The sequence below is a fragment of the Pseudopipra pipra genome, chromosome 4 (assembly GCF_036250125.1).
Source record: "Pseudopipra pipra isolate bDixPip1 chromosome 4, bDixPip1.hap1, whole genome shotgun sequence".
NCBI lineage: Eukaryota > Metazoa > Chordata > Aves > Passeriformes > Pipridae > Pseudopipra > Pseudopipra pipra.
In genome coordinates this window covers 53,258,506-53,271,071 of record NC_087552.1, presented here as the reverse complement: position 1 = coordinate 53,271,071, position 12,566 = coordinate 53,258,506, and the positions used below count along the sequence as shown (strand labels likewise).

Sequence of the window (12,566 nt, the reverse complement as noted above, 5' to 3'; positions counted from 1 at the left end):
CCTGCATCTATGCTTAGGCTGGTCAGAGAGTTGGCAACAAAATGAGCTAAACTGATGCTTCATGATCATGTAGAAGGCAGGAAGAAAGTGGAGGAACACCACTGGTATTTTCTCAGCCAGGAAAAAGGAGAGTTCTGATGAAGCAAAGTGTATCAGGGAAGCAGGTCATGAATTTCTTCTGAGGAAACACATTCCCTCTGTAAGGGGGACTGTTAACTCCTACCCACTATGTCTTGAAATATTACTCATCGTTATTTCATATCTCCCTACCACTAGAGAAAAGCTTTGAGATTTAAAAATACTGCACTGTGGGTGAAGTTCAGAGTTGAGGGAAGTGATACATTTACAGCTAGATTTGGCTGCTCTCTTTAATTTTCTGAAAGACAGGTCAAGCATCAAGAAACTCCACCATCATTTTCTTCTTATATCTTAGGAACAATATTCACAGCAAAAGACTTCAGCACTTGCACCTTACCCTTCCAGTCCTAATTCCAGTCAGTTTTCTTACAAGGAGTTCAACAGCCCTTTTTGTTTTTCATGGAACTGAAACCAAGACCCGTCTCAAGTTTCTGAAACTCATATCACCCCCCCCCAGGGTACTTCTGCATTGCCTCCAGATAAAAAAGGAAGAGAGAAATTAGGGCATGGCTCTGTGAAACAACGTACTGCAATATTCCTCAAGCCAAGGAACATAAATATATATCCCAGCAGGTGGAAAAACAATGTATTTCTCAGATCAGAAATGCCTTTTATGCCTTCAACTTCCTATTCACTTCAATAATCTCAATTAAAACCTGTATTTCTTATGTTTTATACAGTCAGCTGTAGTTCTAAAATTAAATCTTTTTACTCATAGGCTTCAACCAAAGGATTGAGGTATGGACACTGTTATTATGACCTAGGTATGGAGGAAAAGCAAATGAAAGTGTTTGATACTGTTCTATGGTATCATTTTTCCTTTAAAAACTAAACAGGACAAACAATGTAAAGTAACAGTTCCATCTCTGCTGATACATAAATACACAAGATCTTTCAAAATAGAAATACTTAAAATAAAATGGCTATTTTGCAAGCTATCATTAGCCTCATTTTATAGATAGACAGTCTGAGGCAGTGGCAAAAGCATCAACGAGTTTCTAAGAAGCAGTAAAAGTGGAAAGAAGATTTAAGAGATCTGCAGCAGCTCTAACATTCTGTCTGCTAAGCTGCACTGCCTTACAACTGTTGGCAGGAGAAGAAAAATGCTATTCTGAAGGCACTTTGACCTGTAAATCCCAGAAATCACAGATTACATTTTTGTCCTTTTTTCATATTTTTTTTATTTCTAATGGTGGTATTTTGGGGAGTTTTAATACCAATGCAACATAACTTTTTTCCTTTGATAGACAAGAAAAGGAGTCAAATGTATTTATTTATTTCAGTAATATTCTCTCTGTGCTTGTATTGTGAGGTCGTTACACTGTACCGCATTGCAGCTAGAAGTACAAAAAAAGGAGCAGAGGAAGCTATTTTCAGGTCATCTCCTGGGCACTCTGGAACTCCAGCTTCCTCAAACTTGGTTTAGATTAAGAATTTTATTATAGCTTTCTTCATCTTGGTTTCAGTTTTCAGTACAGCTCAATTTAATGGCTTGGAGTTTGCCCTAAGAAGCACTTAACGTAAATATATTCCATTGAGATTTTAAATAAATTCACTTTTTTTTTCCTTACTGAACTTATTTAGTGTATTGAAACTAAATTTAAGTAAATATACTTTTCTGGGTTTTAGTTCAGATGATTCACTGTTGTTGTTTAGCCATTAGCATTTTTGCTTTGAATTTGAGATGAGTTGACTATTGTTCCCTTAAGTTATTAAAAGTAATAATATAGGATATGCTTTTCTATTAGTTTTGGTAGTAAATTCTTGGTTTCAATTCAAATCATATTTATTTCTGTGAAAGAGAGTTCCAGCTAGTCCTGTTATTTTGATTTTCTTTTTTTTTTCACCAGAATACTCTGGCTGCACCTGCACATCTTGTATCACATACATAATTTCTATAGGACACTGTTAAAATGGAGTTACAATATACTGGCAAGAAACCTAAAGGACCTATAGTTGTACTAAATTTCTTTGAATGGGATATTAAATAAAAGGCCCTTAAAAACTGGTCCCCTGACCATTTGTTTCAGACTTTCAGGATGTGGTTTACCTGTATATTTGGTTATGTCATTTAAGCCCCCATTTCTGCGGACAAGGTAAACATGCCTACATGTTACAATTCTGAGTGCCTTCCTTGACTTTAATGTGCTACTTAGGCAGGCTCACCCAAGCAGTGCACTGTCTTACCACCTTCAAATTTAATATGAAAGACAAGACATATAATGTAGTCACTATGCATGTAAAAAGTAAGATTTGAAAACAGTGAAGCGTTTCTTGTAGTTATGCTGAAGTAATTCTGTCTTCATACATTCATACAGAGCAATTGAAAGAAATTGATGGGTATTGGCATCTGATTATCTGATGTGTTTTAAGCCTGGTGTTAAGTAGAAGTGTCAATCATTTACTTGTGTTTTTTTCTTTATGTATCTCTTTTGTCTATAGAAGTCTGATCCACTACAGACTAACATACTTTTTATCAGCTAACACATGTATGAATATCACAGTAAGCAGTAGAGAAAAAAACCACATTTCTCTGAGCAAAATGGCTATTTGACTGAAATGCATGGCTTTAAGGAGGAAAAAAAAAGGTTTATATCATAAGAAAGATTTTACTACAAAAGGAAAGAAGCCTAGAAGTGCAGGCTAAGGAAGCAGGACTTAGGTCTCTAAGCCCAGGATTCACAGAAGGCAATGAAGAGCAAGTGACCACAGAAGAGAGAGGGATCCAGAAGATTCATTCACTTTGTAGCCCTTGTTTAGGGTACTCATGAAAACTATGGAAAGATAAAGTTCATGTTCCTGCTCCAATTAATATTCAGTTACTTATATAATACTATGCAATTTCTTGTACAGAAAGGAGCTGCACTAGCAGGACGCTACTGTTACCCCATCATTCATGCCCAGAAACCTTATGAGTAGGGTTTATACCTGGTGACCACAGACTTGTCCTTCTTTCAGTTGAGGAGAGATTTTGAAACAGGTCCCTTTCTTCATGGCTGTGCTCCCTTATTACCTTTTCTGCTATAGATGATGGCCTGCTAGATACATTCTGCTCCTCACCAGTTTTCTTGCCTCCTGGTGAGGCGTGACATGATAACAGACTGCAATCCACAGTTTTCTTGGGGATGGAACATCAGTAAGACCAGCAGTTACCAACCCCTGGCAACAGATGAACTTAATACTCCACAGTATTTTAAAAGCACTTAAATCCCTACAATTTTCAGGCCAGAGTGTGAAGCATTCAACACATCTTCAATAATGTGAGACACCCTTTCTCCTAATGGAGCTGTTCTACTTTGAATAAGTCATCTTAGTTTAAGCTTACATTAATTTAGCAGGCTGAAATATAAGTCGCTCAGGACCTCATCACAAGAGGGCAAGGCTTTTCTGGTTCAGTAGCGAGCAGTTTCAGTAAGAAGGACAGGGCTGATAATCAGGAACAACAGCTTCCACTACCTGGTTTTATCTAACTATTGCATACCTGTCCCAGCTCTGAGTCTCTGCTCAGGCCTAATTCCCTGCACTTAATTCCTGTGTCACATGGGGACAATAATACTTCCTAATCCCTCATGGATCTTGCAAAAACATGGATCTTTCAAAACCAAATTGTTTAAGGGGTGCTTAGATCTGGGCATACAATTAAAAAATTAATTGTGGTTAGATTTAATTCCTTCAAAGATGATTTCTCGAATGCTTATTCTTCAAAAAGCTGGCAATCCAGGACTGCTCTGAGAAAAGGCAGAGAGGACTTCAGTGTCACATGTGGAACTTCACAAAGACTGAGAAATAGGACTGATTCCATGATGCCCAGCAAAAGATCATTGGATCAGATCTTTCCTGTGTTGGCAAAACCAGTAATTAATATAACTTGCTGTTATTGGACAGCTTGTTTGTTATTAAAATTACCACTAAATATCTTAGTTGGAATTGAGCATATTTAGAACTTCAATTTGTTCTGTTTTAATATAAGGTCTAGTAATAGGGTTTATGAACATTTTAGTGATGATGTCTGAACTGAAGCGTTGTGAATCCTTCATATCTCAAGATCCAATCCTAATCTGTGTTTTCTCCTTTTGGTCATTATTGTGACTATGCCTGTAATTTTAATATCTTTCCACACCAAGAATAATAGAGTGAAAAATATTTCCCATCTTGATCTAAACAGTAGTTTTTTAACCTTCATTTAATAGTGACTTCAGCCTCAGGCTTAACAAAACACCCCTGGAAGTGTTGGAGGCCATGTTGGCTGGAGCTCTGAGCAACCTGGTCTAGTGGAAGGTGTCCCTGCCTATGGCAGGGAGCTTGAAAGTAGATGATCTTTAAGGTTCCTTCCAACCCAAACCATTCTATGATTCTGTGATTTTGTGAAAGCTAGCAAGGCTTGGATTGCTCTGTGTTAATTCTGCAAAGTTTTGTTAGACACATATGGTTGCTGAGGGTTTTATACATGTTTGTCAGCCTGGTAGATTTATACAGTTCAATCACCTTCAATCTAATGAATCTTTAATTTATGTTTTACTATTAAAGGAAAATGACTCATCAGGTGGGAGATTTTGATTCACGAATCTGCATATAAAACTGTCTCTTGATAATGAACACAGTGTAAACATTACTGTTCCCTTTAAAAATAATTTCCTATAATAATCATCAAAATGCTGCACTGTTATTATCACAAATTGAAGTTTTAGGTTCTTACTGTAGAGTACTATAATATTTTTCATAGAGGTCTGAAATAATGGTAATTTTTATTTGTAGACTTAATATGAAACAACATGAAGATTGTGAGAAATTGTATTTTCTTTCAATCCTGTTGCTTCATTTTTCTTTATTTTTCTAAGAAGAAATCTGCATTTACTTGAAACTATAGGGAAATGAAGATAGAGCAGATATTTTCAGAGGCTGCTGTAAGCCTCTGGCATGGATGCAGTTCAGACACTGAAGACCCTGGAGAAAAAGCGCAATTCAGATCTTCTCATTTAGGCCTTTAAGGTTTGAGTGGTTTTGTGGTACCCTGATAGACTACACTTATACAGACAGATATAAATTTAACCATAATGATACCAAAAGAGAAGGAGTTACTTCCAAGCCTCACCTTTGTGTCTAACAGGGGAAGGTGTAGTTTTCACAGCCTGTGCATGCAAATGCACCCATCCTAAGGCTGTCATGTAACCCTACAAACAAATAGTCTTTTAAAATTACAGCAAATGCATATAATCTCTTTGTACTCCTTAGTCTTTTTTTTCTTTACCAATGCCACTGCTACTGGAAAACTTGCAGTGCATCTAGGGACTGTTCCTCAGGAACCTGGTGTGTTTATGTGGTGTAACCCAGCATTCAAGAATCAGTTTCTCAGTAGAAAACAGCTGCACTTACTCAGCATGCCTCCTGCTTCCAGCCTGGGGTGTGATACCACAGTCCTTTAGAAAAATAGTGTCAGTTACTTCAATCCTCTCCAGAAAAATGAAAAGGAGCTGTGTTTCAATACCTTAGTCAAAGGGCCAGTAAAACTGGGTTGTAGATTGAGGCTAGTCTGAAATTATCAGAAAGCACAGGAGTGACTACATGAAGACTTTCTACAATATAACATTTTCTATCAAAATATTCTTCAGATGGATACATAGAGTCAGATACTAATACCAAAACCTCAGCTGACTTCTATCAGTGCAGTGCCTGAGATTGCCTTGCTCTAAATGACCTGCTCAGCACAGTATTTAGGATTTGCTGGATCATATCAAAGTTCATTTTTATTGTGTTTTGCTCAAGTAGTCAGTAGGATGATCCCTAATATGAGATTATTTACATAATGTCTTTTGCAGTGACAGATGAAAGAAAAAAATCTGTCTTTCAGTTTTAAAGTAATACCGATTGTTATTTGCCTATAGTACAGTGGAGAGAGAACAGCACAAACCATACCAGAGAAGCAGAAAAGTACACAGAATAATTCTAAAACAAATGTAGTTAATTTAATGCAGTACATTAAAATCAGACATATTAATGTTAACATTTTAGTATTGTTAATGAAGGGCCCAGCTATTGATCTTTGCTCAGGCAACTGTCTATTGAATCCACTGGACTTAAATTCAGAAAAAAATGTAGCCTAGTGAACTCTCAGTAATAATTTCTATGTAAGGTAAAAGCTTCTCTGAGAGAAATTTTATGAGAATTCTACCTCAACATGAATGTTAAAAGGCTTTCCAATTCATCATAATAAGAGTTATTAACCTCAGTTGAATGAAGGAAAATAATATTATATTTTGTTTAACCTCTGCAGCTTCAGAATTCAAAAATTATAGGTCTCTATGAATAGATCAGAACAGTAAAAGCTTCAAAATTTTCCCCAGCTATCTCATTATGTGAAGCAACATAGTTCTCTCTATGAGGGGAGCTACTAGTTAGAATGATAGAAAAAATAAATTCAGATTATAAAAATATTGGATAATTTCATTTCATTAAAATTATTATATAATTCTAGTTACTGAACAAATTTGCTACAATCTCTTGACTCCTTGATGTGCACCCTGAATCAAACTGCTGTGGGATCTGAATGGGCAGTCAGGCAAACCCAACTTTCCCCTAATCCCTCTCTACTGGAGAAGCCTCTTGAAGAACTCAAGTGCTGTGACCTGTCAGAAACTGGAACCTGGCTATATGAGCTATCACAATTCCTACATTCCTTCACTTCTCCTAAGCAGTGGACAGACACTGACTTTTTCCTGCCCACCAGCTCTTTGTCACAGCTCCTCTGGTGAAGGATGCCAACTTCTTGCCATCAAAGCCAGCTTGGTAGTTCATATGAGTTCTTCCTAATCTGCTCCAGGCAAAACTAAGCCAGGTTAGTTTACACGATGTGAAGTGTGGTCTGAGCTAACTGAGGTGGTTTTCCCCAAAAGAGTTTAGGAAATGTTCATGCACTGCTCTGATGTCTGTGCTCTGAGGCTGCAGCATCTGGCTTGGTAAGCCACTGAAGTATCTTCTGCCAACATAACTGAGTTCAGAAAAGTGGTCTGCTGCTTCATGCTTTTATAATCAGGGAAGCAGGCTTCATCATCATCACTTATTGATTTTCAGGCTGATCTTCCGCTGGAAGAGTTTAAAACAGCTTCTCATTATGATGAGTGGTTTAAAAATAATGAATATTTAGATATTATTATTTACAAACAAGGTCATTTACATCTTTAGGGTACTACTGTATTTGCATTAGCATTACTTTACTAAGAGATCTTTCTGATTCAAATCAAAATGTTGATACTGTTGGTTCCTCTCTGCATGAAGTCCTCCTCATTAACTGAAGATCTTTACTGAATACATTTAAAATTAGGAAAGAATTTTCAAAAATCCCATTATAAATGAAGTAAGAATTCTCACTGACTTTTGTGGACCAAGTATATAATGCAGAATTGATCTGATGATCACAAATTTGAAAAAAATTGATGAAAGATTGCAGTAATTTCCTATAACACTATAAAGTCCAGGACATTACAATCATATTTTATAGAATATTTATGGATAGTAAATTACATAAATAAATTCAAAAAAGAGTATTTAGAATACCATAACCACCATTTTATTCCTCATTTTTGAAAGTGAAATATCTCCTGTGCCACAGTTTAAAAACTGACTTCCACAAACCTTTACCTTTATACAAAAGATATGCATTTAAGTACTAAAATGGGGTTTGATCCATTTCTACTCAGTATTTTGTCTTTTCTTGCCCCACTGTTCTTCAATGAACAGCTACCAGGGCAAAGACAACAAAGGAATATAAAACAGCAAAGTATCTCCTGGTTCTGCAACATTGATCCTTAGTATTGCTGGTATAAGCCACATCTTTAATAGCACCAATATGAACTGTGCATAACATCATGTGAATTTTCATCAAACAGAACATGAACTTTTATAAGAATAAAGACATGCATACTTATCCTTTGTCCACAGAAAAGTATTTTGACATTTGCTTTTTCATGTGAGATTAATCTCTACCTGTGACTAATGGAACTCAGTAGTACATGAGTCAACACTGTGCTAAGTATGTTGGATATTTTTTAATTAATTCTTTTGAATGCCTTTGTATTTTTATTACCAGTTAATGATATGAAAGACAGTACATCTACTTGAAATTTTACCAGGTCATGTAAGATACAGTTCAATACAGTACCCTTTACAGTAATTCATCTCACACGGTATTTGTTTCCCTTCCTAGTAATTTCAAAGTAATTAACTACTATTAGACTTCTTTTTATGAAATTCAGACCCCGAGGAGACTTTTTTTGCATAACGAAAAAGAAAAATTTAATCCCTACTTTCCTGTAAATACATAGGGCCTATTGGGAGAGAAGTATGGGAACATACGAATACCAGGGGAAGTTGAATCGTCAGAATTTGAAATGATCCTGGATGCTGCTGTAGAGGCCAAGCTAGAGACAAGGATTTTAGAAGAGTGGTACTGCAGGGATGAGAATGCAGTGCCACCAGCATATTACCTCAGACCAAAATCTGAAATGCTGAAGAACTACCAGAATACGGTAAGTCATAGTCACCTGCTCAACAAAATTCTTCTCTCTCAGTTAGTGCCAGGGAGTCCCCAAGGCCAGGCACTTGCTGCTGTCTCTGAATTGGCTTCTACAGTGCTGTCCACACCTGAGCAACTGCTGCTGTGATGCTCCCTTTTCCATGCATGGGAAAGGAAGCTGCAAAACACCAAGGAACTTGACTCCTGCATTGATGTGCTCTCTGATAACAGCTAGAGGAAGGGGACTGTTGTCATCCATGACCTACTGGGGCTAGTGAGACAGCTGTACAGATTTCTCTTTCCTTCCCTGATGTTGTAACAGGGAAAGCTCAGGCTCTTCTACTTAGTATTGTGCTTTTGCTAGATTTCAATGAACAGGACTTGCAGAGGAATTTTCCCTTCTATCCCCATAGAAGAAAACTCTCTAATAAGTGCTTAACGTGTCTTGAGTTAGGTGTCATACTTTTAACTAATTAACTGTATTATAAGATTTTGGAACACTGTTAATTATTATTTTTAAAACAGGCATTTGCCTTTAATTGATGACAACAAAAACTGTATATTATCAGGGCTCAATTCTATCCTCCTACACATCCAATATAACAAAGGATAGATTTTAGTGTACAAAAAATGAAGTCCTTAAAGGAGTTTTCACTTCACTTTGAATGCATACTGTATTATTGGTTTGGGAGTTTTTATTAATCTTTTATATCTTTCTTCAAACTACTGATACATAGGACTAGATAAAAAAATGTTCATAACTTAAAGCTGTAACTTAAAGGTGTGGCATAGATGTAACATAACTTACATCTCATAAACTTACAGAAAGGAATAAAATATACACAGCTGTTAATATGTCAAGAAAGAGTTGCTAGGGAGCTTGTCCTGGAGGTTGTTCTTTTTCCTGTTACACCCTCCAGGAAAACTGGAGACCCCTTAAAGATTTCATCTGTAGTAAGTAAAGCCCAACTGCCTTAGAGAAACCTCCATCATGGCATTTGCAAGATACCATCTGAAAGGATTAGTGAATTTATATTAGAGTTCCTCTCTGATGACAGTAAGATTACTGTTACTATAGCAATGAATGAATGAAAGTAATGTCACATATGATCTTGTATTTTTAAAATATGCTAGCTAATATTCGAGTTTAAATTATTACCATTATTACTTCTCATTAAAGGAGTGATAATTTTAGCAGTATTACTGTGGCTTTATTATTTCAGGCTTGGTTTTCAAAATCCTCTTTCTAAAAAAGTTATTATTAGCCTTATTCTTGAAAAATATTGCATTAGCTGCCTACACTAGGAATTCACAAAATACTCCAAGTAGCTACATTATGATCACCTTCAGTATAAAAAGTTTAACCCTTATTTATTTTTTTCAGTGTATGTGTTTCTCTGTTACTGTTATTTTTGACCTTGAATATTAGACTGTTACTTTCTGAAGTTGTAGATGTGTGTATTATACCTACTGTTTAACTGTGGATATTTTTAAAAGATGGAATCTTCTCCAAACTCTGTGAATGAGAACAAATGGCAAGATATATCAGAAGAGATTAAGAAGATTTTTAAGACTGCTGTGAAATTGCTGTATGAGAAAGGAAAAATGAAACATAGCCAAGCAAAGAGATATCTTTCCTCTGGTAAAGTTCCCACTAACAATTTCTATTTTATCCATTTATTGTCTTTTCTGTCAACCTTTCCTCAAACATGAAGATATATTTCTGTTGGCATTTCTCATATAATTAAAGAGAGGGGGGAAAAAAGGTTTGTTATGTTTGCTTGAGACTAAAACCCATAGAAAAGCACCCAGCAAATTTTCCATTTTTTTAGTTTTTTACAAACAGATGCAATCATTTAAGAGTCTGCCTGTTGGGGGTAGGGCATGTTTATAAAGAAAAGTTAACAGAGACTCTGTGTTCTTTTCATCCTCAGCAATTGAAGATGAACTTGATTTTGCTTTGGGTAAACAAACACCAGCTTTCCTAAAGAAGTGTGTTTGCTACATTCGGAAAATTGCCAACATTGAGCGCTTCGTTAAAATTCCAGAGATGGGAAAATACATGGATGTGGTACATACAGCAGGGAAGTTTCTACGAGATCCTGAAGCCCACGAGAAACTAATCAAGCTCAGGGACGAATTCATTCCTACCATTGTCGCATCGTCCAATCTGAGAGTGTACACATCCATCACTCACTGTGACATGAAACTGGGCTACTCCCAAGAAGTGGAGAACCATTACATTGAAGGACTTGGTAAACAGTTCTATGAAGACATGATTGATATAATCCAAGCTACAGTGCAGCAGAATTTTGACACGGAGACAGACACACTGTATGATGAAGTTCTTCAACACTCATCGCTGTGTAAAACGTACTCCACTTTTTATGAATATAGATGTGAGGCATTAAACATAGTTCACAAGTATGTTTTACCTAGCAAAATAGGACACATTAACCCTCTTATCATATATGGCGGACCATGCACTGGGAAGACTCTTCTATTAGCTGAAGTGGCAAAGAAGGTAAATAAATACCTTACATAATAATGTCATGTTGGGAGTATTACTGTGTGTAAAGGCCAACTTTGTTTTCATTCTTCCTTTTGTCAACAGATCAGATATCAGCCCTCAATATATAAAATAAAAATAATAAAAGGTATATTCAACATATTATTGTACACATATGCAGAAAAATAGTTACCTTCCGATAATAACATATCTGTATCTGTGCTTAGCCAAAACACAAAAAGGTTAACAGAGCTCTTAGAAGCCTAATAGGAATCAATATATTTTGAATTAACAATGTATATTGTAGAATGATCTCTCCCTCTTGTTCCACTGAGGTCCTATGAATCTGCAACCATCTAAACATCATGTGCTGGTTTTAGTCTTAAACACAAACGCAGTATTTCTTTCCAAGTCATGCCATTTCATGTTCTCATCAGAAATTATTCCAGAATTAGTCTAATACACTTGCTACAAATCTATCTGAAATAATCTGCAAAAATACCTGTACTTATTTATCTGACATATGCTGTTTAAGTCATTGAGCTGATTACTACAGGCAAATGAATGAAACACTTTGTGCCAGGAGGGACCAGATGCAGAAAAAGACCAAGCTGGCATCTCTAAGCCTAATTCTTCAGCTGGGAGTCACAACTTTGAGTTCTGTGCAGGGTGGTCAGAGAATTTAGCATAGTGGGCTAGGAAACAGCCATATCAGGCAGAAAGAAATGGAGAAGGGAACAATACTGTTTATAATGTATCTACTTCCTATAAAGTTACATTAGTTGTGTATATGAAATTGGGATTTGCAAATTGAGCTCTTTTTTCAGATCTGAGTACATAAGTCAACCTAGAGACTCTGTTTATGCTTTTCTTTTAAAATACTGTAATAACATAAAGTGTGGTGGAAAGATGTGGCAAATAAAGGAACTGAGCTTGTTAGCCTCCAAAGACAGGGAAGATTTAAAACCACATTCCTCACTTGCTTAGAGTGATCTAACCAAAAGACAGATACTTTTTCCTCCTTGTGGCGGTGTTTTAGAGAAAAAGACAGATACACCAAGGCAGAGTGTAGTTCTGTGGGCCAGGGTTTAAGGTAACCAGCTAGTTAAGGGCAACCTGTACTCTGATCCCTGTCCTCTAGTGACATTCATTTTTATTCAGCTGGGAATCCGTGTTAAACATGTTCTGGTGGTAGGCTGACCAAGGATGACATTGCAGTGTCTAAGGAAGTTTATTTATAAGACACTCTACCTACTTACTTTCTGAAGTGACACAGATTTTGCCAAGAATACCCTGGGATTCATGGACTACATTCTAGTCATGTCCCCTTTGACATAAGCCTTTTTGTGGATCTGAGTCTTAGTGTTTTGAGATATTACCTATGCTAGACAAAGATGATATATGCTTTGA

General features: G+C 36.4%; 1 protein-coding gene across 3 annotated transcripts in view; it reads left to right on the top strand.

Annotated features, from left to right (window-relative positions):
- Window positions 1–12,566, top strand: part of NWD2 (NACHT and WD repeat domain containing 2) — a 53,593-nt gene that overhangs the window by 35,215 nt on the left and 5,812 nt on the right. For 2 of the 3 annotated variants that reach the window (XM_064653034.1, XM_064653036.1), the window contains 3 exons: window positions 8,457–8,660; window positions 10,145–10,289; window positions 10,582–11,171. In XM_064653034.1, the coding sequence (XP_064509104.1) occupies window positions 8,457–8,660; window positions 10,145–10,289; window positions 10,582–11,171 (939 nt within the window). Of the gene's footprint in view, window positions 1–1,919; window positions 6,971–8,456; window positions 8,661–10,144; window positions 10,290–10,581; window positions 11,172–12,566 lie in introns of those variants that run through there. The other variant, XM_064653035.1, reaches the window with a different exon arrangement.